This window comes from Oryctolagus cuniculus, chromosome 2, assembly GCF_964237555.1.
Source record: "Oryctolagus cuniculus chromosome 2, mOryCun1.1, whole genome shotgun sequence".
NCBI lineage: Eukaryota > Metazoa > Chordata > Mammalia > Lagomorpha > Leporidae > Oryctolagus > Oryctolagus cuniculus.
In genome coordinates this window covers 175,183,823-175,203,099 of record NC_091433.1, presented here as the reverse complement: position 1 = coordinate 175,203,099, position 19,277 = coordinate 175,183,823, and the positions used below count along the sequence as shown (strand labels likewise).

Genomic DNA, 19,277 nt, shown 5'->3' with positions numbered 1-19,277 from the left:
TTCCGCCTGACCCAGCCCTGGTTGTTGTGGCTATTTGGGGAATGAACCAGCGGATGAAAAATCATTCTCCACCCCCACCCCCCACCCCCGCCGCCCTTCTCTCTCTAACTTTCAAATAAATATACAAATCTTTAAGAAAAAAATAAGGCCGGTGCCGCAGCTCACTAGGCTAATCTTCCGCCTTGTGGCGCTGGCACACCGGGTTCTAGTCCTGGTCGGGGTGCCGGATTCTGTCCTGGTCGCCCCTCTTCCAGGCCAGCTCTCTGCTGTGGCCAGGGAGTGCAGTGGAGGATGGCCCAGGTGCTTGGGCCCTGCACCCCACGGGAGACCAGGAGAAGCACCTGGCTCCTGCCATCAGATCAGCGCGGTGCGCCGGCCGCAGCGCGCCAGCTGTGGCGGCCATTGGAGGGTGAACCAACGGCAAAGGAAGACCTTTCTCTCTGTCTCTCTCTCTCACTGTCCACTCTGCCTGTCAAAAAACAAAAAACAAAAAAAAAGAAAAAAAAAAAAGAACAAAGTTGGAGGGTGTAAACTCTGATCTCAAGGCTCGTCGTAACTACATTCATCAGTGAGATATCCATGTTAGAAGGACGTGCAGATCACTTGAACAGAGTTTGGACACAGACCCACATATGTAAGGTAAATGTCTTTTATTTTTAGTAAAACATTTAAAAAAATTTATATGAAAGGCAGAGATAGACTTCCTGTCTACTGGCTCGCAATCCCCAAATGCCTGCAATGGCTAGGACTGGGCTGGCCTGAAATTGGGATCCTGGAACTCAATCTAAGTCTTCCACATGGGTGGCAGGCACCCAAGTACTTAAACCACCATCATTGCCTCCCGGAGTCTGCAGTGGCAGGGTGCTGGAACTGGGAGAACCAGGAACTGAACCCAGGCACTCCCGTGTGGGAGGCAGGCATCTTGTGAGGCCGAGTGCCTGCCGTGGTCGATCTGTTTTCCATGAAGGGTGCCAAGGTAATTCAGCAGAGAAGACGGTCTTCCCAGAGAATGGATATTCACACGCAAACACACGAGCCTTCACTGCACAGCGTACGGACAACTCGGGATGGGCCAATCTCAATATAAGTTAACGCAAAAGTTCTAGAACTAAAAGCACAGAACATTTAAAAACTGATAAATTGAACTTTATCGAAATTAAAACTTTTGCACTTCAATAGATTATCAAAAGCCAAGAGCCATGTACTGGGAGAAAATATTTGCAAAACATAGTGGATAAAGGACTCTTATAATACAACCCAATAAGACAAACAATCCAGTAAAAATGGGCAAAAGATTTTAACAGAGACTTAATGAAAGAAGATAACCAGATGGTAAGTAAGTATATAAAAATATGGTCAACATGATTAGACACTACAGAAACACAAACTCAGAACACACAAAGAGATGCCATTACATACATACCTATTATAGAGACTAAAATTAAAAAAAAAAAATCTAAGTATTTAACATAGTTGTGGAGCAACGGAACTCCTAAATACTTCTTATGTAAATATAAAATGATTCAGAACTTTGGAAAGTAGTTTGGCATTTCTGTATAGTTACATATAAACTTACACAGCCCAGCAGTCAGCTCTGCTCCTAGGTATTTATCCAACAGGAATGAATACATGCATGCACCGGGGCCGGCATTGTGGCAGAGCAGGTAAAGCTGCTGCTTGCGGTGCCAGCATCCCATATGGGTGCTGGTTCAAGTCCCGGCTGCTCCACTTCTGATCCAGCTTCCTGCTAATGGCCAGGGAAAAGTAGCAGAGGATGGCCTAAATGCTTGGGCCCCTGCCACCCACTTAGGAGACGCTGATGAAGCTTTTGGCTCCTGGCTTGTGGCCATCTGGGGAGTGAACCAGCAGATGGAAGACCTCTCTCTCACTCTCTCCCTCTCTGTAACTCTTTCGAATAAATAAATAAATAATTCTTAAAAAAACATATCTATATAAAGACCTATATGTGAATGTTTATAGCAAAATTAACTAGTCCAAACTGGAAACAAGCCAAACATTCTTGAAGCGAGGAAAGGATACACAAACTGTGGGATATACAGCACAGCTTAGCAATACAAAGGGAGCAACTGCTGATACAACAATACAGACGAGTCTCAAGAGCATTGTGCTAAGTGAAAGAAGTGCGGCACAGGAGACTGTACGTCGTAGTGAGTGGTTTCTGTGATGGTTAATTTTGTGCGTTGACTTGACTGGGTGAGGGCTAGCCAGAGAGCTGGTAAAACATTCTTTCTGGGTGTGTCTGGTAATGACTACCATTTAAGTCAGTAGAGTAATGGAGATCCACCCTCACCAGTACAAGTGGACATCTTGCAATCCAGGGCCCAGAGACAAGCAAAAGGAGGAGGATATGCAAATTCTTTCTCTCTACCAGCTGGGACATCCATCCTCTGCTCCCCCTCAACCTGCCAGTCGGTTCTCAGTCCCCTGACCTTGAACTGAATCATACCATTGGGCTTTCCTGGTTCTGCAGCTTGCAGATGGCATTTGTGGGACTTCTTGGACTTCATAATTGTATGAGCCAATAAGTCTCATATATATATATGTATGTATATATAGATATACACACACATACATGTGTATAGTGTGTATATACACACATATGAGGAGTTGCAAGAAAGTTTATGAATATATATTATCAAAAAATGCATGGACTTCAAAAAATTTTTGCACCAAAATGAGTTTTATCTTAATTCCATTTTCCACAAAATTTTCAAAGTACCCTCCTATTTTCATCCTATTGATTCTGTTTCTCTGGTGAACCCTGATTAAGATAATTTCATTTAAATGAAACTAGAAAAGCAAATGTCTAACAGTAAGGAGGTCGGGGCTGGAGAATACCGATGGTTGCTGCTCAGCGGCTTTTTGGGGTGATAGAAAAATCTGAATTGATTTGAGTGGTGGTCACATGACTATACATTTGTCAAAACTCATTGAATTACATACTTAAAATGGGCAAATCTTACTGTGTGGAAATGTCTAAATGCAGCTGATTTTTGAACAAGAAATATTTAATTGAAGGGAGGGGAGAGAGAGCGAGAGAGCGAGCGAATGACCAGCCTAAAGTGCATCAGAGAACAAGCAAAGTGTTGGTTCATCCCTAAATGGCCATAACATAGTGTTGGGGCAGGCCAAACCCAGGAGCCAGGTCTGCCCCTTGGATGGTAGGGCCCAACTACTTGAGCCTCCTAGGGTGTGCATTAGCAGGAAAGGAGCTGTGACTTGAACCTAGGCACTCTGTTGTGCAATGTGGGCCTCCCAAGCAGCGTCAACCACTTGTCAAATGCTCAACCCCAGCTGATGTTTTTAAGGATGTGTGTGTGTGTTGAGTTATACGGGAACATTAGAGTTTGAGAACCTTGACAGTTATTTCCTGGGCCTACTACTTACTGATTTACTCCCGAGTGCATGGTTGGGATAATTATGGGGACTTACTGTGGACCAGGGTTAATTAAGCGTTTTGATTGCCATGTCGGAACTTATTTGTCCTTACGTTGAGAGCTCTAATTCTGTGTTCTTCCGCTGTAAAGATTTACTTTTTCCAGCACTGTGGACTCTGAAGTCAAATCCTCTGCATCTGAATCCTGGCTCTACCACTTGCTAGCTTTATGACCTGGAAAAATTAATGTAGATCCTCTGTGACTTGTTTTCTTATAAATAAAATGAAACCATTAACATCCCCCTAATAGGGATCTTGTGAAGAATAAAACCCAATTCAGCAACTGTCAGTTCTCTAGAAATCTATGCTTTCATTCTTTTCCTTGCATCTAGATTCAGCATGGTGCTCAGCACCTGGCTAATTCAATTTTTTGCTTTTTGGAACTCTCTGGGATTTTTTCCCTTCGGTACTTTTAAAGTGTAATTTCTACTTTATATTTTTTTTCAGAGGATGGTTTCTTTTCAGTCCTTAAGGACTCAGCTCTTCCCCTAGTCTCTGGTGGAGGATATGGGGCAGTTCCAGCAGGTCTGAACGGTGGGGGCGGGGGCAGTGCTGAGTGCTTCCAGGCTTCCCAAGTCCCACTGCTAGCCATCTTGCTGTGAGTGTCCCCACTCATACAACAATGTGGCTTCACCCACGTCGTGGGGGGCATGTAGGCGTGGAAGACGCCTGCTTTGGAAACGCCCCTGGGGGCTGCGGCCTCCACTGTGTTTTGAATGCTGAGCTTCTTAATGACTTTGTCCTTGAGACACACATCCATCATAGTGCTGTGGCCTTTTTGGGCATGGCCTTGTGCCTTTTCTTTGTCATTTTTGAAGTGGGGACCCGAGAGGGCTCCCCCGCGGGTGGTTGGTTCTGTGGATGTGGAACCTGTGGCTAGCGAGGGCCACCCGTGTGACCTCATTTCATCTTCACAGTGACCCTTCAGAGGCGGGAGGGAGGGGGAAACACACTGCGAGGCCACTGAGTGCTGGACACATGAGATAATTTGTCCAGTGTCACATGACTAGTCAATGGCAGAGCTATGTTTTTTAAAGATTTTATTTATTTATTTGAGAGGTAGAGTTACAGACAGTGAGAGGGAGAAACAGAGAGAAAGATCTTCCTTCCGTCGGTTTACTCCCCAGTTGGCCGCAATGGCCGGAGCTGTGGTTTTGTATGCAGGCCCAGCAGATTCCACCCAGCCACGTTTGCAGGAGGGAGGCAGGCAGGGAGGAAGGAAACAAGGAAATCCACGCGAGAAGAATCTCTCTCCTTTATAATCCTCTTTTCTTTTAGGCCCGAGTACACTGCTCCTAGTATTTTGTGTGCAGGCCAACAGCTGGGACGGTTTGGAACTCCTTAGGGCAGAGGCCTCCCCTCTGTCCCCTGTCTGTCCCACTGCCTTGCCCAGCGCTCTCTGAGTTGCCCTGAAAATGGAAGCTGGGTTGTCACGGACCAGAGTTACCCGATAGCTTCATTGTTGAATCTATTTATACCACAAGGCTTTCAAGTGCCAATAAATTACTTGCCTGTTGATTCACATCTCCAGTGTAACTATTTTTATACGTTGGTATGATTTTTTTTTAATGGAAAGTACTTTAAAAGTGGAGGGCTGTATTGTATCACCGTGATTTTCCTGTAAGTAAAGTGCTTTCCAATCAATCATTCTTGGAATAATGGAACAGTTCTCATTGACACACCATGATGGTTTTAACCTTTTACTGAGCATTATTTGTGTGCCAAAAAGGGTGATGGTATAATTCATCCTCCTTCAACAAGGATACCCATGTGGCTAGAATTCACCGCCTTCTCACGGTGATTTCTTCTTAAGGAAGGGCTACTCCCACAGGATGGGCGTGGCCTTCTGAAACCCCTTCTTCCCCGAAGGCCTTCGCAACCCTGGGCTCTGGGAAGCTCTGGGGCATCAGGGAAGAACAGCTCGGCCTCCTAGGGGGTGAGTGCAGGGTTGCGGGGGGGCGGGGATGATACTCTGGGCAGCTGTGAGGTGACCCGAGACTCAGGAGCGCCTACAGACAGCAGCCCCGGGGCTGCGGGGTAGGGCTGCAGAACCTAGAACCGGGGGCGATGCTGTCATGGGGAGGCTGGCTTCGGATCGCCCCTGCTCCTGCCTTTCAAACCATCCTCTCCGTCCAACTGCCCCACTCTCCTTTTCCTCCTGTGGTCCCTTGCTTGCCCTATGACCCTGGGTCTGTACCCAGCTCACACTCCAGGCTCCTGGAGCTCTGCTCTGTGGGGACAGTAGGAGCACAGTAATAAATGCAGGAAATGCAGGGGGAGGGTGGCACGGGCCGCCCCAGCAGGGCATGCTGATGGGGCAACTGAGGCCCCTGGGTCTGCATTAGCTCTTTCTGGAGGCTCTGCCCAGGGTCAGGCTCTCTGCTGGGTGCTCTGCATGTTCCCCAAGGCCCTTGCAGGCAGCACCTCAGGCTGCGCGTGGCTATTAAAGTGGCACCCAGGCGAGGGGTGAGCGTGGACCTGCAAGCCGTGCCCAGCTCACCCAGCTGCTTGCCTATCCAGGGGTGCAACTTCTGATTTGCACAGAGTGCGGAGGCCCCCAATGACCCTTATTTTAAAGCCAAGGCCACTGGGTTTCAAGGTTAGAGAAGATGCTCAGTGTCAACAAGGTGGTCAACAGCAACGTCATGTGGGACCAGCGACAGAGCAGATGGAGGAACTATTTTGGGGGAAAGACTGGGCTTTTGGCTGCCGCTCAGATTCCTCCACTTCCGCCTGCAGAGGGCTGTGTTCTCTGTGGCGACAAGGAATGACAGGGCTGAAAGAATGAAGACCACGAAACTCCAGTGATGCTCCTTGGGATGCGTTCCATTTCCCCTGTGAGCTCGGGGCAGGAGCAGAGAAGCAGATGTGAACCGGGGTCATCCTCGGCAGGCGTAGGGGAGGAGCTGGGGTGTGAAGGAATCAAAGGTTTCCGGGCAGAGCACTTCGCGTGACCCTGTGTAAGGAAGGCAGAGAGGCCAGCAGGCCAGGAGAAGGTGCAGGGCCCTTGGAACACGAGGACAGCAGAGGAGATGTTGGGGTTGAAGCAGGATGGGACGTTCACCACCACACTTTGATAGGCAGCGCCCCGGCCTGGGCCATGTCGAGGACTGGGAGGTGGAAGCAGAGTGGGGCTGAAGAGTTGGGGGCACCTACGAACTATGAGACATACTAATGTTTCATCCTCATGATCCGGAAGTCACCCCATCTGATGTGGCACGGAGGTGGGGGAACCAATGGTGATTAGATGCCAAGTCTTAGATTAAACAGAACGCTCAGAGAGAAGGCCAGGGCTGCAAATGAACTCCATGAGTCTTAAGGATGCAGGAAACCTAACAGGAGGCTGGAAGCCTCAGTGAATTGGCTGTGTGGCATGTTATGGATGTAAAAAGAGTTTATTTATGGGGGAATAGGATAGCCAGAGGGCTCAGACAGGAGGTTTAGGAGGGAGAGAGGTACTGGGAGGTTCAGGAAGACGCTCAGAGCAGGGAGGGACCCCTGAGTCCTGTGCACCTCTCTGACTCTGCCTTCTCTGTCTCCATCATGGGTCCCTCCTCCTGCTCCCACACCGCTGACACTGGTTTTTCTTGGGTTCTGTCCTGGGCACACTGCCCTTCCCATTCCCCACCATTCCCTAAGTGTCTCAATGACTGAATATAATGGATCCTAAATCAGTATCTGTAGCCCAGTCTCTCACCAGTCATCAGATTTGTATCTCTAGCTACCTGTGTGTCCGGTTAATGAGGCACATGTCTCTCCAGGCCACTCTAACTCAACATGACTGAATCGAACTCCTCTCTGTCCCACACATGGGCCTCTTCTTACCTTCTCCGTTTGTGGCACCTCCTTCCTGTACACCTCGTGACCTTCTGGTTGTCTCCCTCCTTACATTCCATACACTTATTTAATCACCAGTTGCCAAAGTTAAGTACAATCTATTTCTCAAATCCGGCACCTTGCCTCGTCTCTATCCCCGCTGCCCTACGTCATGCTCATGTCACCTCTAGAGGACACATCCCCCTCCTCGCTGTTCCCCGGCCTCTGGACAGGCCCTTCCGTGCCATCCTCTACACTGCCACAAATCTGGTCACCTCGCTTTCATGCCTGACGCTCCTGGAGTGTTTCCTCCCTTTCTGAGGATACAAGTTGAACTGAACTCCCTAACGTGGCAGGTGAGGCTTCCCAAACCAACCTTCCAGCGTCACCTCTTATTCTTATTCACTGAGGGGTCTTTGTTCATGGAGACACTGCAACTAGGACTCTGTCTTGGACAACCTCCTACACCATTTTCTAACACTCAACTCAGATTTTACTTTAGCCCTCACATACTTGTCGCCTGGCACTATGTTCAAAGCACTGTGCTTCCCCTGCCTACCAGTCTAGGGTAGGCACCTCCCAGGCACTCCCTGCCCTCCTCCACGAGGGAGGAGGTCGGTCTTCATCACCCCTGTATCCTGAGACCTGGTGCAGCGCCCAGTCCATAGCTGAAGTAAGTGCTGATGGAATCGAATGTTGTCAGGACAGGTGCTGAGTGATAGGCGAGAAGCACACACTGTCCCAAGGACGCCCTGTAGGAGGGGTCACAAAGCACCAGACTTGTGAAATCCTAGCTGATAGAAAAGTGGACGAATTGTAAGGAATGATGGGTATGAAGTGTGGCTAGAAAAACCCCAAGTGATGAAAATTTCCAAGGTGGGAACTCGCCAGGCAGCTGCAGCAGGCCCCAGATGATGGTGCGGGAGTGACGTCACCACCACGGCTTCGTTTGTTAGGAATCTGTACCCACGCTGGATGATTCATTCCCCAACTACCCAGGGACCCTAACAGTTAAAGCCCTCGCATTCCTCCTGGATGGCCTAACGCATTCCATCGGACAAGTACATACCACTTTCTTTTTTCTTCAAAACCTCGCCCTGCACAAAGCTATACAGAGCCTGTGCGCGGACATGAATTCCTGGTGGGTTTTGAAGTCAGAGAAAAGCAAAGGGGATGAAACTTGACTAAATCACAGGTCAGTGCACCACTTCTTGTACTTTATATTTTAAATGTTTATTGTTGAAAGGCAGGCATATGCGTGCACACACACACACACACACAGATCTTCCATCTGCTGGTTCACTCCCCCAAATGTCCACACCAGCTGGGGCTGTGTTGAGTTGAAGCTGGGAGCTTGAAACTCACTTCAGGTCTTTCACATGGGTGGCAGGGACCCAACCACTCAAGCTATCATCTGCTGTTTCCTGGAATGTGCATTAGCAAGAAGCTGGAATCAAGAGTGGAGCTGGGGGGCTGGCATTGTGGCACAGCCAACTGAGCCACCGCCTGCAGCACTGGCATCCTATATGGATGCCGGTTCGAGTCCTGGCTACTTGGCTTCTGATCCAGCTCCCTGCTAACGTGCCTGGGAAAGCAGCAGAGGATGGCTCAAGTGCTTGGGCCCCTGTACCCTCATGGGAGACCTGGAAGAAGTTCCTGGATCCTGGCTCCTGGCTTTCGCTTGGCCCAGCCCTGACCATGGTGGCCTTTTGGGATGTGAACCGGCAGATGGAAAATCTCTCTGTCTCCCTGTCTTTCCCTGTTTCTCTGTAACTCTGCCTTTCAAATGAATAAAATAAATCTTAAAAAAAAAAAAAAAAGTGGAGCTGAGACTCAAACCCTGTCATTCTAATTTGGGATGCACCTTACCTGCAGTACTTGACCCCAAGCACGCTGGTGTGGATGTGGTGTCCTAACGGCCCGCTAGGCCACAGTGCTTGCACCCACTACTGAGGGGCACTGTAAGGCATTCAGGAAAGGGAGAGCCAGCAAATGTAAACCACCTTCCACATGTTGCTGGGACCATGGACGCCACTTGGAGGGTCAGCCACGCTGTCTACACTGGGCTTGAGTCAGCATTCTTCAGGGAAGAGTGTTCAAGGAGGGCTACTCCAGGGACTGATGGCTCATTCTAGGCCAGCCTGCTGGCCAGTCCTGCTCTGCTCTCCTCCCAAGTTCTAAGGGCTTCCTCCTTGTTCCTGTCTGCAGGAGGGCGAGCCCTGAGTATCTGATTAGGCCTGGGAGAGTAGAAGCCATTCCTTGTCTTCCAAAGATTTATCACCCATGGACAGGAGATATGGGTGTCACCAGTCTTGGAGAAACAGTGCAGAAAGGGCAAACAAGCCAGGTTTTCATTCCTGCCCAGCCTTTGTGTTAGCTCCATCATCTTTTTAATTAATTTATTTATTTGAGAGGCAGAATGAATGAGAGAAAGAGCTAATGAGTGCCCACCTATTGGTTCACTCCTCGAATGTCTGCACAGGTCCTGAATTGGGGCTGAGGCCAAAGCTGGCAGCCAGGAACTCATCCCGGTCTCCCACCTGGGTGGCAGGGGCCCAATTGCTTGAGCCGTCACTGCTGCCTCCCAGGGCCTGCACTGACAGGAAGCTGGATCAGGAGCCAGAGCTGGATACTGAACCCAGGCGCTCTGAATAGGACGTGGGCATCTTAGCCACCAGGAGAGACATGCGGCCCTCTACACCTTGTAAGAATGGGAAATAATCCACTGCCTTTCACGTGCAGTGAGGCCCCTCTGTCTTTCTGATTTCTATTCAGAGTCAGGCAGACTCAGTTGGGATCTCACCACCTACTAGCCATGTGTCCTTTAGCACATTACTCAACTTTTCATTCATTTTTTTCTTTTTTTTTGACAGGCAGAGGGGACAGTGAGAGAGAGAGAGACAGAGAGAAAGGTCTTCCTTTGCCATTGGTTCACCCTCCAATGGCCACCGTGGCCGGTGCGCTGCAGCCGGCACACCACGCTGATCCAAAGGCAGGAGCCAGGTACTTATCCTGCTCTCCCATGCAGGTGCAGGGCCCAAGTACTTGGGCCATCCTCCATTGCACTCCCTGGCCACAGCAGAGAGCTGGCCTGGAAGAGGGGCAACCGGGACAGAATCCGGCGCCCCGAACGGGACTAGAACCTGGTGTGCCAGCGCCGCTAGGCGGAGAATTAGCCTAGTGAGCCACGGCGCCGGCCATCATTTTTAAGATTTATTTATTTGAAAGGCAGGGTTAGAAAGAGAGAAGGAGAGACAGAGAGGTCTTCTAGCTGCTGGTTCACTCCTCAAATGGCTGCAGTGGCCAGGGCTAGGCCATACCAAAGCCAGGAGCCAGGAGCTTCCTCTTGGTCTCCCACATGGGTGCAGGGACCCAAATATCTGGACCATCTTCTGCTGCTTTCCCAGGTGCGTGAGCAGGCAGCTGGATCAGAAGAGGAGCAACCAGGACTTGAACCAGTGCCCATATGGGATGCTGGCGCTGCAGGTGGCGGCTTTACCCACTACACCGCAGCACTGGCCCCTCAACTTTTCTACATCAGTTTATTTATTGGTACAAGGGGAACCTACCTCATGGGGTCACTGTAGATACTGAATTAGGTCATGTAGATCAAAGGCCTTGCACAGTGCCTGGCACAGAGGGGCGTCCAACAGAGTCTGGCCCCTTACTTTGTTCAAGGTTTGGGAAGGGAAAGCCAATCAGTGAGGGCAGAGGGGCCACATAAGGGGCCTGAGGGACAATGCAGGGCGCCATCCCCAGGACCCTCGGGCAGGGGCTTCTGCTGTGACCTGGTGTTCTGCTCCCATGAGAGTGGCCAGGCAGGCACCGGCAGCCCTCGAGCGCGCGGGAGGGCCAGGCTTCAGCGAGTTCTAGCAGCGGTCATCTGTGCCTGCTGGGGTCTCGGAAATCCATTCCCCTGTGGGAGCGGGGCAGATACTCTGGGAGACCTCAGAGGAGGCTGTGAAGGGGAGATCAGCGTGTGAGGTCAAAGGCACAGAGGTCCCTCCAGTCAGTGCAGGACCGGGGAAGCCAAGGAGCAGAGGGAAACAGCGTGGGAGGCCTGGGCCGGGCTGACAGCGGGCGGATGGGGTTGGAGGACAGCAGGGCCCGGGGCCTCCCCAGCAGCGGCAGCCCAGCACCGCCACTGCACTGGGGCGTTGAAGGAGCACCCTGTCTTCCACCTCGCCAGCTGGCCTCCGGGCACAGTGGCCGCCTGGCACAGGAGGCAGCGCTCCCACGCACACGGTGGCCTCCAGGAAGGTGTCATGGCATCTGCACGCGGGGCTGCAGCACACACCAGCACACACCAGGCAGAGCCGGGGCAGTGGACAAATGGTGCTGGGACAGTGTGATTTTGGAGGACATTCCTCTTGCAGTGCTGGACCATGAAGTGGTGGCCTGTCCTGGTTACTGGTAGACACCAGGCCACCTGGTCCACCTTTTCCATGTGACTCTCAGGGAGGCAGAGAGAGGCCCTGCCTCTCAACTGAGCTGCTGTCTCCACCACAGCCTGAGTCTGATCTTAGGGAGTGTGGCTGTGTGGAAAAAAATCTTAGCTATTGCAACAATACATAAGTGCACACAGGTGCGCATGCACACACACACACATACCGAGTATGTATCCGTGATATGGAAACTTCGTGGCGATTAAGGAACCAGCAAGTTAAAAGGCTCCCTGTGGTAGGGCCGGGTGGTAATGAACAAGGGCCGAGAAAGGCTGCAGTGGGACCAGAAGGTCCGCTGGCGCCGTGCAGAGCCCTGGCCGGCAAACTCCACTGCAAGGCGCACCAGGTGGTGCTGGCAGCCCTCTGGTTCCGTTCCCCTGAGGCACAGCTTCTCTGTCTCCTGCCAGTTTCTCTCCTGTTTACTTCAACCCACGGTCTGCCTGGCCACCAGTGAGCCCTGGTAAGCCCCACACCCTGGAGTGAGGAATTTAGCAAGAAGATAAGAACCAGTGTGGCCTGACCCGGCTCCTCCAGGCAGGGACTTGCAAGGGCTTCTCCTGTGCAGACGGGACACGCAGCCTGGCTGCTAACCAGGCATGGGACAGGAAGCTGCTCACGCCCCTCGGCTCTGAAGGTATCTTGTGTCTCCTACAGCACAGGCTGAGCTTACATCCTCTCCCTCATCCCCCCACCTTCCTAGCCACATCAGCCTGGGGCGCTGTGATGAACAGTGACACCCACTTTTCTTATCACTGTTGTGCAAGCACTGCTGATGTTTATTCTAAATAAATTTGTAGGGAACATGACAAATCATTGTGCTGCAACTGTCCACGACTTTGCTGTCTACCATTGACGTGCCGAAGCCCCGCATCAGCGTGACGGCAGACTGGGCACACCCACTCTGCCTCACGCACCACAGCCTCTCTTTCCATCACGCACAAGACGCCATGCTGACTGGTGTGTGCTGCAGCCCCGCATGCAGACGCCATGACGCCTTCCTGGAGGCCACCGTGTGCGTGGGAGCCCTGCCCAAACTCTGCCTATCTGAGTGTTCAGTTAAGGCATCACCACCTACCCTACAAAGGGACAACTCAACTTTGGTGGGGGTAGCTGCCCTTCCTTTCTCATGAACTGTCCCTTTAAATCCTACTTTCCTGGACACCTCGACATCTCCTCCTTGAATCCTTTCATGCTTGGAGACGAGAGCCTGGAACAAGCCCAACGCTGTAAGCCACCTTAATTTATGACATTCACATTTCAATTATTAGACTGAGATAGTCTGCATTTATAATACTCTGTGATTAAAAGACAGAAAATATTGTCTGGCCTATATTTCCAATGATCATTATTTCATATTAATCGAGTATAAAACTGCAAACAGTAAAGTGCTGGAATCCTTTTTATTTCTCTTACATGGGCACGTTCTTGTTTCTTGGCTATGCAGTTGATTAGCTACTTGGCTTTTTCAAAAAAGCGCTTTGATGGGACCTCAGCAGGTTAAGCTGCTGCCTGTGAAGCTGGCATCCCACATGCGTGCTTGTTCAAATCCTGGCTTCCTGGCTGCTCCACTTCCGATCCAGGTCCCTGCTATGGCCTGGGAAAGCAGAGATGATGGCCCAAGAGCTTGGGCCCTGCACCCACATGGGAGACTCAGAGAGTTCCAGGTGCCTGGCTTTGGTCTGGTCCAGTCCCTGTCATTTAGGCATTGGCAGGGCTGGGGGTGGGACCCAGCTTATGGAAGCGCCCCCCCCCCCCATCTCTCTCTCTGTAGCTCCCTCTCTATGTATAATCTGGTTTGTGGCTTTCCGAATGGCCATTGTGTATGAGTGCACACGCATGCTCACACATACTATCTGACGTCAAAATTTCAAGGTGTGGGCGGTGCTATGGCATAGTGGGCTGAGCCTCTGCCTGCAGTACCAGCATGCCACACGGGCACCAGTTCATGTCCCAGCTGCTGCTCTTCCGATCCAGCTCTCTGCTGTGGCCTGGGAAAGCAGTAGAAGATGGCTCAAGTCCCTGGGCCCCTGCACCTGCATAGGAGACCTGGAAGAAGCTCCTGGCTCCTGGCTTTGGATCAGCTCAGCTCTGGCTATTGTGGCCACTTGGGGAGTGAACCAGTGGATGGAAGACCTTTCTGTCTCATCCCCTCTCTGTAACTCTACATCTCAAATAAATAAATACATCTTTAAAAAAATTTCATGGGGGCAGACACAGGATGCTTAGGGAACAAGCATGTTCCTTGTGGTAGGTCTGGGTGGTAATGAACAAAGGCTACAGTGGGCTTCTGGTCTCCACCCCCATCCCAAAATAGAACTTTAAAAACAAAGAGCATTGATGGCAGATGAATGGACAAAGAAAATGTGGCAAATATCCACAATGGAATATTGTGCAGACACGAAAAGGGATGAAATCCTGTCATTTGCAGCGACATGGATGGATCTTGAGACGTTATGTTAAGTGAATTAGCCAGACAGAGAAAGACAAATACTGTACATTCTCACATATACAAGCTAAAGTAGGGGGTAGAATGGTGGTTACCAGAGGCTTGGAAGGGAAGGGAGGGGTAGGAGAGGTTGAGTACCAGGTACCAAAATACAGTTAGATAGGAGGCAGAAATTCTGGTGATGTCAGGGTAGTAGAGTGACTAGAGTTCACAACAATTAGATGTTTTATAAAGAACTTGAAGAGAGGGGTGTAAAGACTCCCAACACAAAGGAAAGCTACATGTTTAAGGAGAGGGAAATGCTAGTTACCCACTACACACTGTCACATGGATCAAATTATCACACCATATCCTGTAATTATGTACAGTTATGTGCCCATTAAAAAAAGAGCTTTGAAACAGAATTCATGTCCTGTACAATTTAAAGGGTACAATTCAGTGTTCTTTGGAACAGTCACAGGGTAGAACAACCATCACCACAATCTTATTTCGGAGTGTTTCTTCCCCCACTTCACGCCATAAGCAGTCATTCCATTTCTCCCCACTATTCCCAGGCGGAGGAACCACAAAGCTACTTCCTGCTCTCTATAGATTTATTAGAGAGCAAAATAATTCAATACTCTAGTTCTATAGTTAATAACTCATCATTCTACAATTCACCGAATGAACCAGTTCTATTCATACCTAGTCCCTTGATTTTGGCGGGCACTCATTAAAGTGGCGTGGAAGCTGCCCCCGGGGGGAGGTTCTGTGTTGCTAAGACTGCAACCCCAGCGAGCACTGAGCCCATGGGTTTAGCTTCCTTCCTGCCCAGAAGAGTCTGAAATTTTCAGATTAAGTGATAAATGCACCAGGAGCTTGCTATTGGAGAATTCCGTGGTGAGATGGTTTGTCAAGGCTGACGTCTAAGGTAGAAATCCATCCACGTTCTTCCCAAACACCCATCAGCTGGTCTGGGTTGGAAATCTCAGCTTCTACAAGGTTTGGTTTTCTTGAAGAATTTTCTTTATGGTTTCTCTGCAATGATTAATGGGTGGCAATGGACGCTAAGCTTCCTTCTTGAAGGTCAGCACTCCCTTGCACGGGGCTGAAATGGAGGTTTCAGACAGACCTGGGCACTTCTGGTGTGTGCCCAGTTCTGGGCATAGGACCATCAGGTTCCACGCAACACAGTCCGCCCTAACAGGCCATCACCCAGCTTTCTTGGGACTGCCACAGAAAACAGCAGGTCTGCAATGGATTTCTCTGTCTAGCCTCCTGAAACCACTCATCAGGCAATGGTTTTCCTCTCTTAACTCAGGATAAATTAGCCTGAAACAGCAGAACGTGGTCACCTGAGAGATAAAAAGGTGGATCTAGCCAGGGAGGTGATCAGCACAGGCCAGTCCCCACTCAGTTCCCTGCCACACGCTCAGCCTGTCAGAACCCTGCCTGCGACACGACCTTCCTCTCCCCCAGTACTCCCTAGCTCAGGGAGTGTGTGCATGGTGCGATTCCACTGGAATTTCATCACAACCCTGTGAGGCAGGTAGGGTGGGGGCCTGGCACGTTCCAGATGGGAAACCAAGTGTCGGAAGCTGCTCCAGGTCAAACGGCTGCGTGGCCGGACTGGAACGCTTCCGCTGAGGCAGTTTCCTCCTCTGGGGAGGCCACACGGTGATGCCAGCTTTGCTCAAAGACATCTTGAGGGGTGGGTGTTGTGGCACAGCAGTTAAGACACTGCTTGGGACACCTGCATCCCATATCCCATAATGCTTGGGTTTGAGTCCCTGTTCCAATTCTAACCCAGCCTTGTGCTAATGCACCTAGGGAGACAGCAGGGTTGGCTCAAGGACTTGGGTCCTTGCCACCCAAGTGGGAGAGCAGATGGAGCTCTTGGCGCCTGGTCCAGACCCGGTTGTGGTAGGCATTTGGAGAGTGAGTCAATGGATGAAAGATTTCTCTCTATTTCTGTCACCTTGCCTTTCAAATGAGTAAACATAAACAAAAATGATTTGAAACTTCTTTTTCGGAATGCCTTCAAAGTCTACAGCACATCTTCGGTGAATATCTTCAGGTCAGGCAACATTTACTTTCTAACCGCGTGGTTCTCAGCCTGCACCCGCCTGCCCGCAGGGCTTCATGGGAACACCACGGTCTGGGTCTGCCCTCCGTTTCTGATCCTTTCCTTTCAATCTGAGGTGGGGCCCGGGCTCTGCATTTCTACTGCGTCCCCAGGTGACACGGCTGCTGCTGGCCCAGTGCCATGCTTTGAGGACCACTGTGCTAAGGAATTTGTTTCTGGAAAAAGGGAGTCGTTAAAAACCAAGTCTAGGGATTAAGGTGCCAGAGCAAGCTATGGAATTCCCCCACTGGCCAAAAACACTGGGCAGCTGTAAAGACCAAGACAAGCCGTGGCGGAGATCCGAATACGGAGCTCCAGGCGCGTTCTGAGAAGGGCAGTTAGACAGGGCTGAATGCAGGCGTCCCCGTGGGAGCCTGTTAGGGGGAAACGCTGCTGCCTGGGTGCTCCAGACGTCTCAGGAGTGTCCCAGGACACCTCGTACCTCGTTACCCTGTGAGCTGTTCATGATCAACCTTGTATTTCTCAGCTTTAGAAAAAGAAGGATGTAGGCCCTGCCTTGTGGCATAGCAGGTAAAGCCGCTGCCTGTCATGCCACCATCCCATATGGGCACTAGTTCGAGTCTCAGCTGCTCTACTTCTGATCCAGCTCCCTGCTGGTGTGCCTGGGAAAGCAGTGGAGGATGGCCCAGCACTTGGGCCCCTGCACCCACGTGGGAGACCCGGAAGACGCTTCTGCTCCTGGCTTTGGATCAGGCCCAGCTCAGGCCATTGTGGCCATTTGGGGAGTGAAGCAGTGGATGGAAGACCTCTCTCGCGCGCTCTGCCTTTCAAATATATATATATAAAAGGATAAGGCCCAATCTGTATGAAGGAAGGCTTAACTGCCACAGACAAGCAGCTCAACAGGCAGAGGGCCTTTCTATGCTACAAACATGGAGGGTGGGGAGGGTGAGAGGCAAACTCTGACTCCTCCTACATCGATATTTCTGTTGGGATTAGAATGGAAAAGGTGAAAAAGAACTAACTTGAGATGTCAGTGATAAACATGGGGGGAAATCGCAGCATCAAAGAATGAAATGCACTGCGTCAGGTACGCAATCTCTCAGGACTGAGAGCCAATCCTGTGCGTCACAGTAGGGAGGGAACGAGGCGGAGGGCTGCCTAAATATTGGTTCTATTCTAATTTCAGTTCTATGTTACATCAAACTCTCCTGGTACCCTTCTTTAATGTACAGCAAATCCCAACACAAATTGGTGTGCATTCTCTTATTTGAGATCAGTGTTTCACTTGAATTCTACATTTCTATTTGGAATGAGGCTGGTAGGGCTAACACCTTCTTCCACTTAGATCAGAGAAGAATCAATGGGGAGTCAAGTGCAAAACCAAAGTTAGCTGGGGCCAAGATATTCACTGTCCCAGGAGACAGAAGTGGTATAAAAAATGACACTCTTTCCATTTTCAATATATTGATTAAATTTCAGTTACTGCAGAACAAGAAAAGCTGCACCAATGTTTGTCCTGGAACTGCCAGATTCTTCATTTATAGGTACCCTCGAAGTTTTTAGTAACCACTGGTAAGAGTACAGATGATCATAACTGCGTCACTTGGATTTGATCTAGAATTGGATTGGTCAAAAGCACCCCCTGCCCACTGCAGTGTGTGCTGGCTGAGATCTAACCCCTTCACAGGTGAGGGTACCCGGTCGGTGACCAGTGACACCTGGTCCAAGTCAGCCAATGGTTTTTACTGGCAGAGGCCATTTCCTGACTCCATCCTGGGTCTGTGTCTCAGGGTCCACTCTTGGCTTCACCAGTGTGTGATGGGCTCTGGGCTGGCCAGTTATACTGGTACTAAAGTGGGGCATTTTGAAAAAATATTTACATAAAAATGACCATGTAAGATATGTAGATAAGGGCAAGTGTTTTGGCCTAGTGGTTAGAGAAACTGTGTGTATGCCATATGCCCTGTTGGAACGGTTGGGTTCAAGTCCCAGTTCTACTCTTATAGTAACTTCCTGCTAATGTGTACCCTGCAAGGAAGGAGGTGATGGCTCAATTGCCTGAGTCCCTGTCACCCATCTGGGAGACCTATATGGAATCCATGTTCCTGGCCTTGGTCCCCACCCAGCCCTGATTGTTGTGGGCATTTGGGGAGTGAACCTATATATGGGTACTATCTTGCTTGGAAATTAACAACAAAAATTTTTTAAGAATGTAGACACACTGCCTTTTATCAACAAATAATATAAGTGGGCATTGTGGCAGAGCAGGTTAAACTGCTGCGTGGGATGCCTGCATCCCAGTCGGAGTGCTGGTTCAAGCCCTGGTTCCTTTCTTTCTAACCCAGCTTCCTGTCAATGCACCGGCAGGCACAGGTGATGACTCCAGTACTAGGATCCCTGCCACCAGAGGAGGGAGGGGAGTGTGAGGCTCCCGGCTCAGCCTGGCCCAGACCTGGCTGTTGTAGGCAGGGAAGATACCCTTCCCTTTCTCTTTCTCTGTACTCTGCTCTTCATGTAAATAAACAAATCTTTAAAAATCAAAACACAAAGAACGTACAGAGAAGCCATCCCTGACTTTACCCTGTTTCCTGCATCTCCTTCCACCTGCACGCGGCCCAAGTCAGTCTCAGCGTGGGCTGTCCGCAGCCATCTCTGAAAACTCCCATTTTCAATCTTTGCCCATTCCCACTCCACCCAGAGTGGGAGCCAGAGACGAGGTGAAGCTGTTCAGGCTGCACATGGCTTGATGCTTTCAAAGGGAAGAGCAGTCTATGCTTTACTTGTAAGCAGGATAACTTACCCCAGCCTGGAGGGCCTGTGAGGGAGGGACACTGCCCAGGGCCGGGAGCCCAGCGGGCTGTGCTAGCCTGTCTTCAGTCCAGTTTCAGGGCCTGCATGTGCTGTGCTGGGCAGGCGCCGCCCTCAGCAACAGCGCTCCCTGCTCCCTGGCCGGCCGGCCAGAGAAGAATGGCCTGTGGAGATGTAAAACTGGCCTCAAACCCCACTCTGCCCAGATGTCTGCGGTGGACTAATTTGTTCCATAAT

At 50.4% G+C, this 19,277-nt stretch overlaps 1 protein-coding gene across 4 annotated transcripts in view; it reads right to left on the bottom strand.

Moving 5' to 3' along the window:
* Positions 1–19,277, bottom strand: part of RBKS (ribokinase) — a 116,446-nt gene that overhangs the window by 6,264 nt on the left and 90,905 nt on the right. The window contains exon 8 of one of the 4 annotated variants that reach the window (XM_017340850.3): positions 1,088–1,108. The exons of 2 other annotated variants lie outside the window; for them this stretch is intronic. In XM_017340850.3, coding sequence (XP_017196339.1) covers positions 1,103–1,108 — 6 coding nt within the window. In that variant the 3' untranslated portion in view covers positions 1,088–1,102. Of the gene's footprint in view, positions 1–1,087; positions 1,109–3,516; positions 3,632–19,277 lie in introns of those variants that run through there. One more of the 4 variants, XM_051843058.2, reaches the window with a different exon arrangement.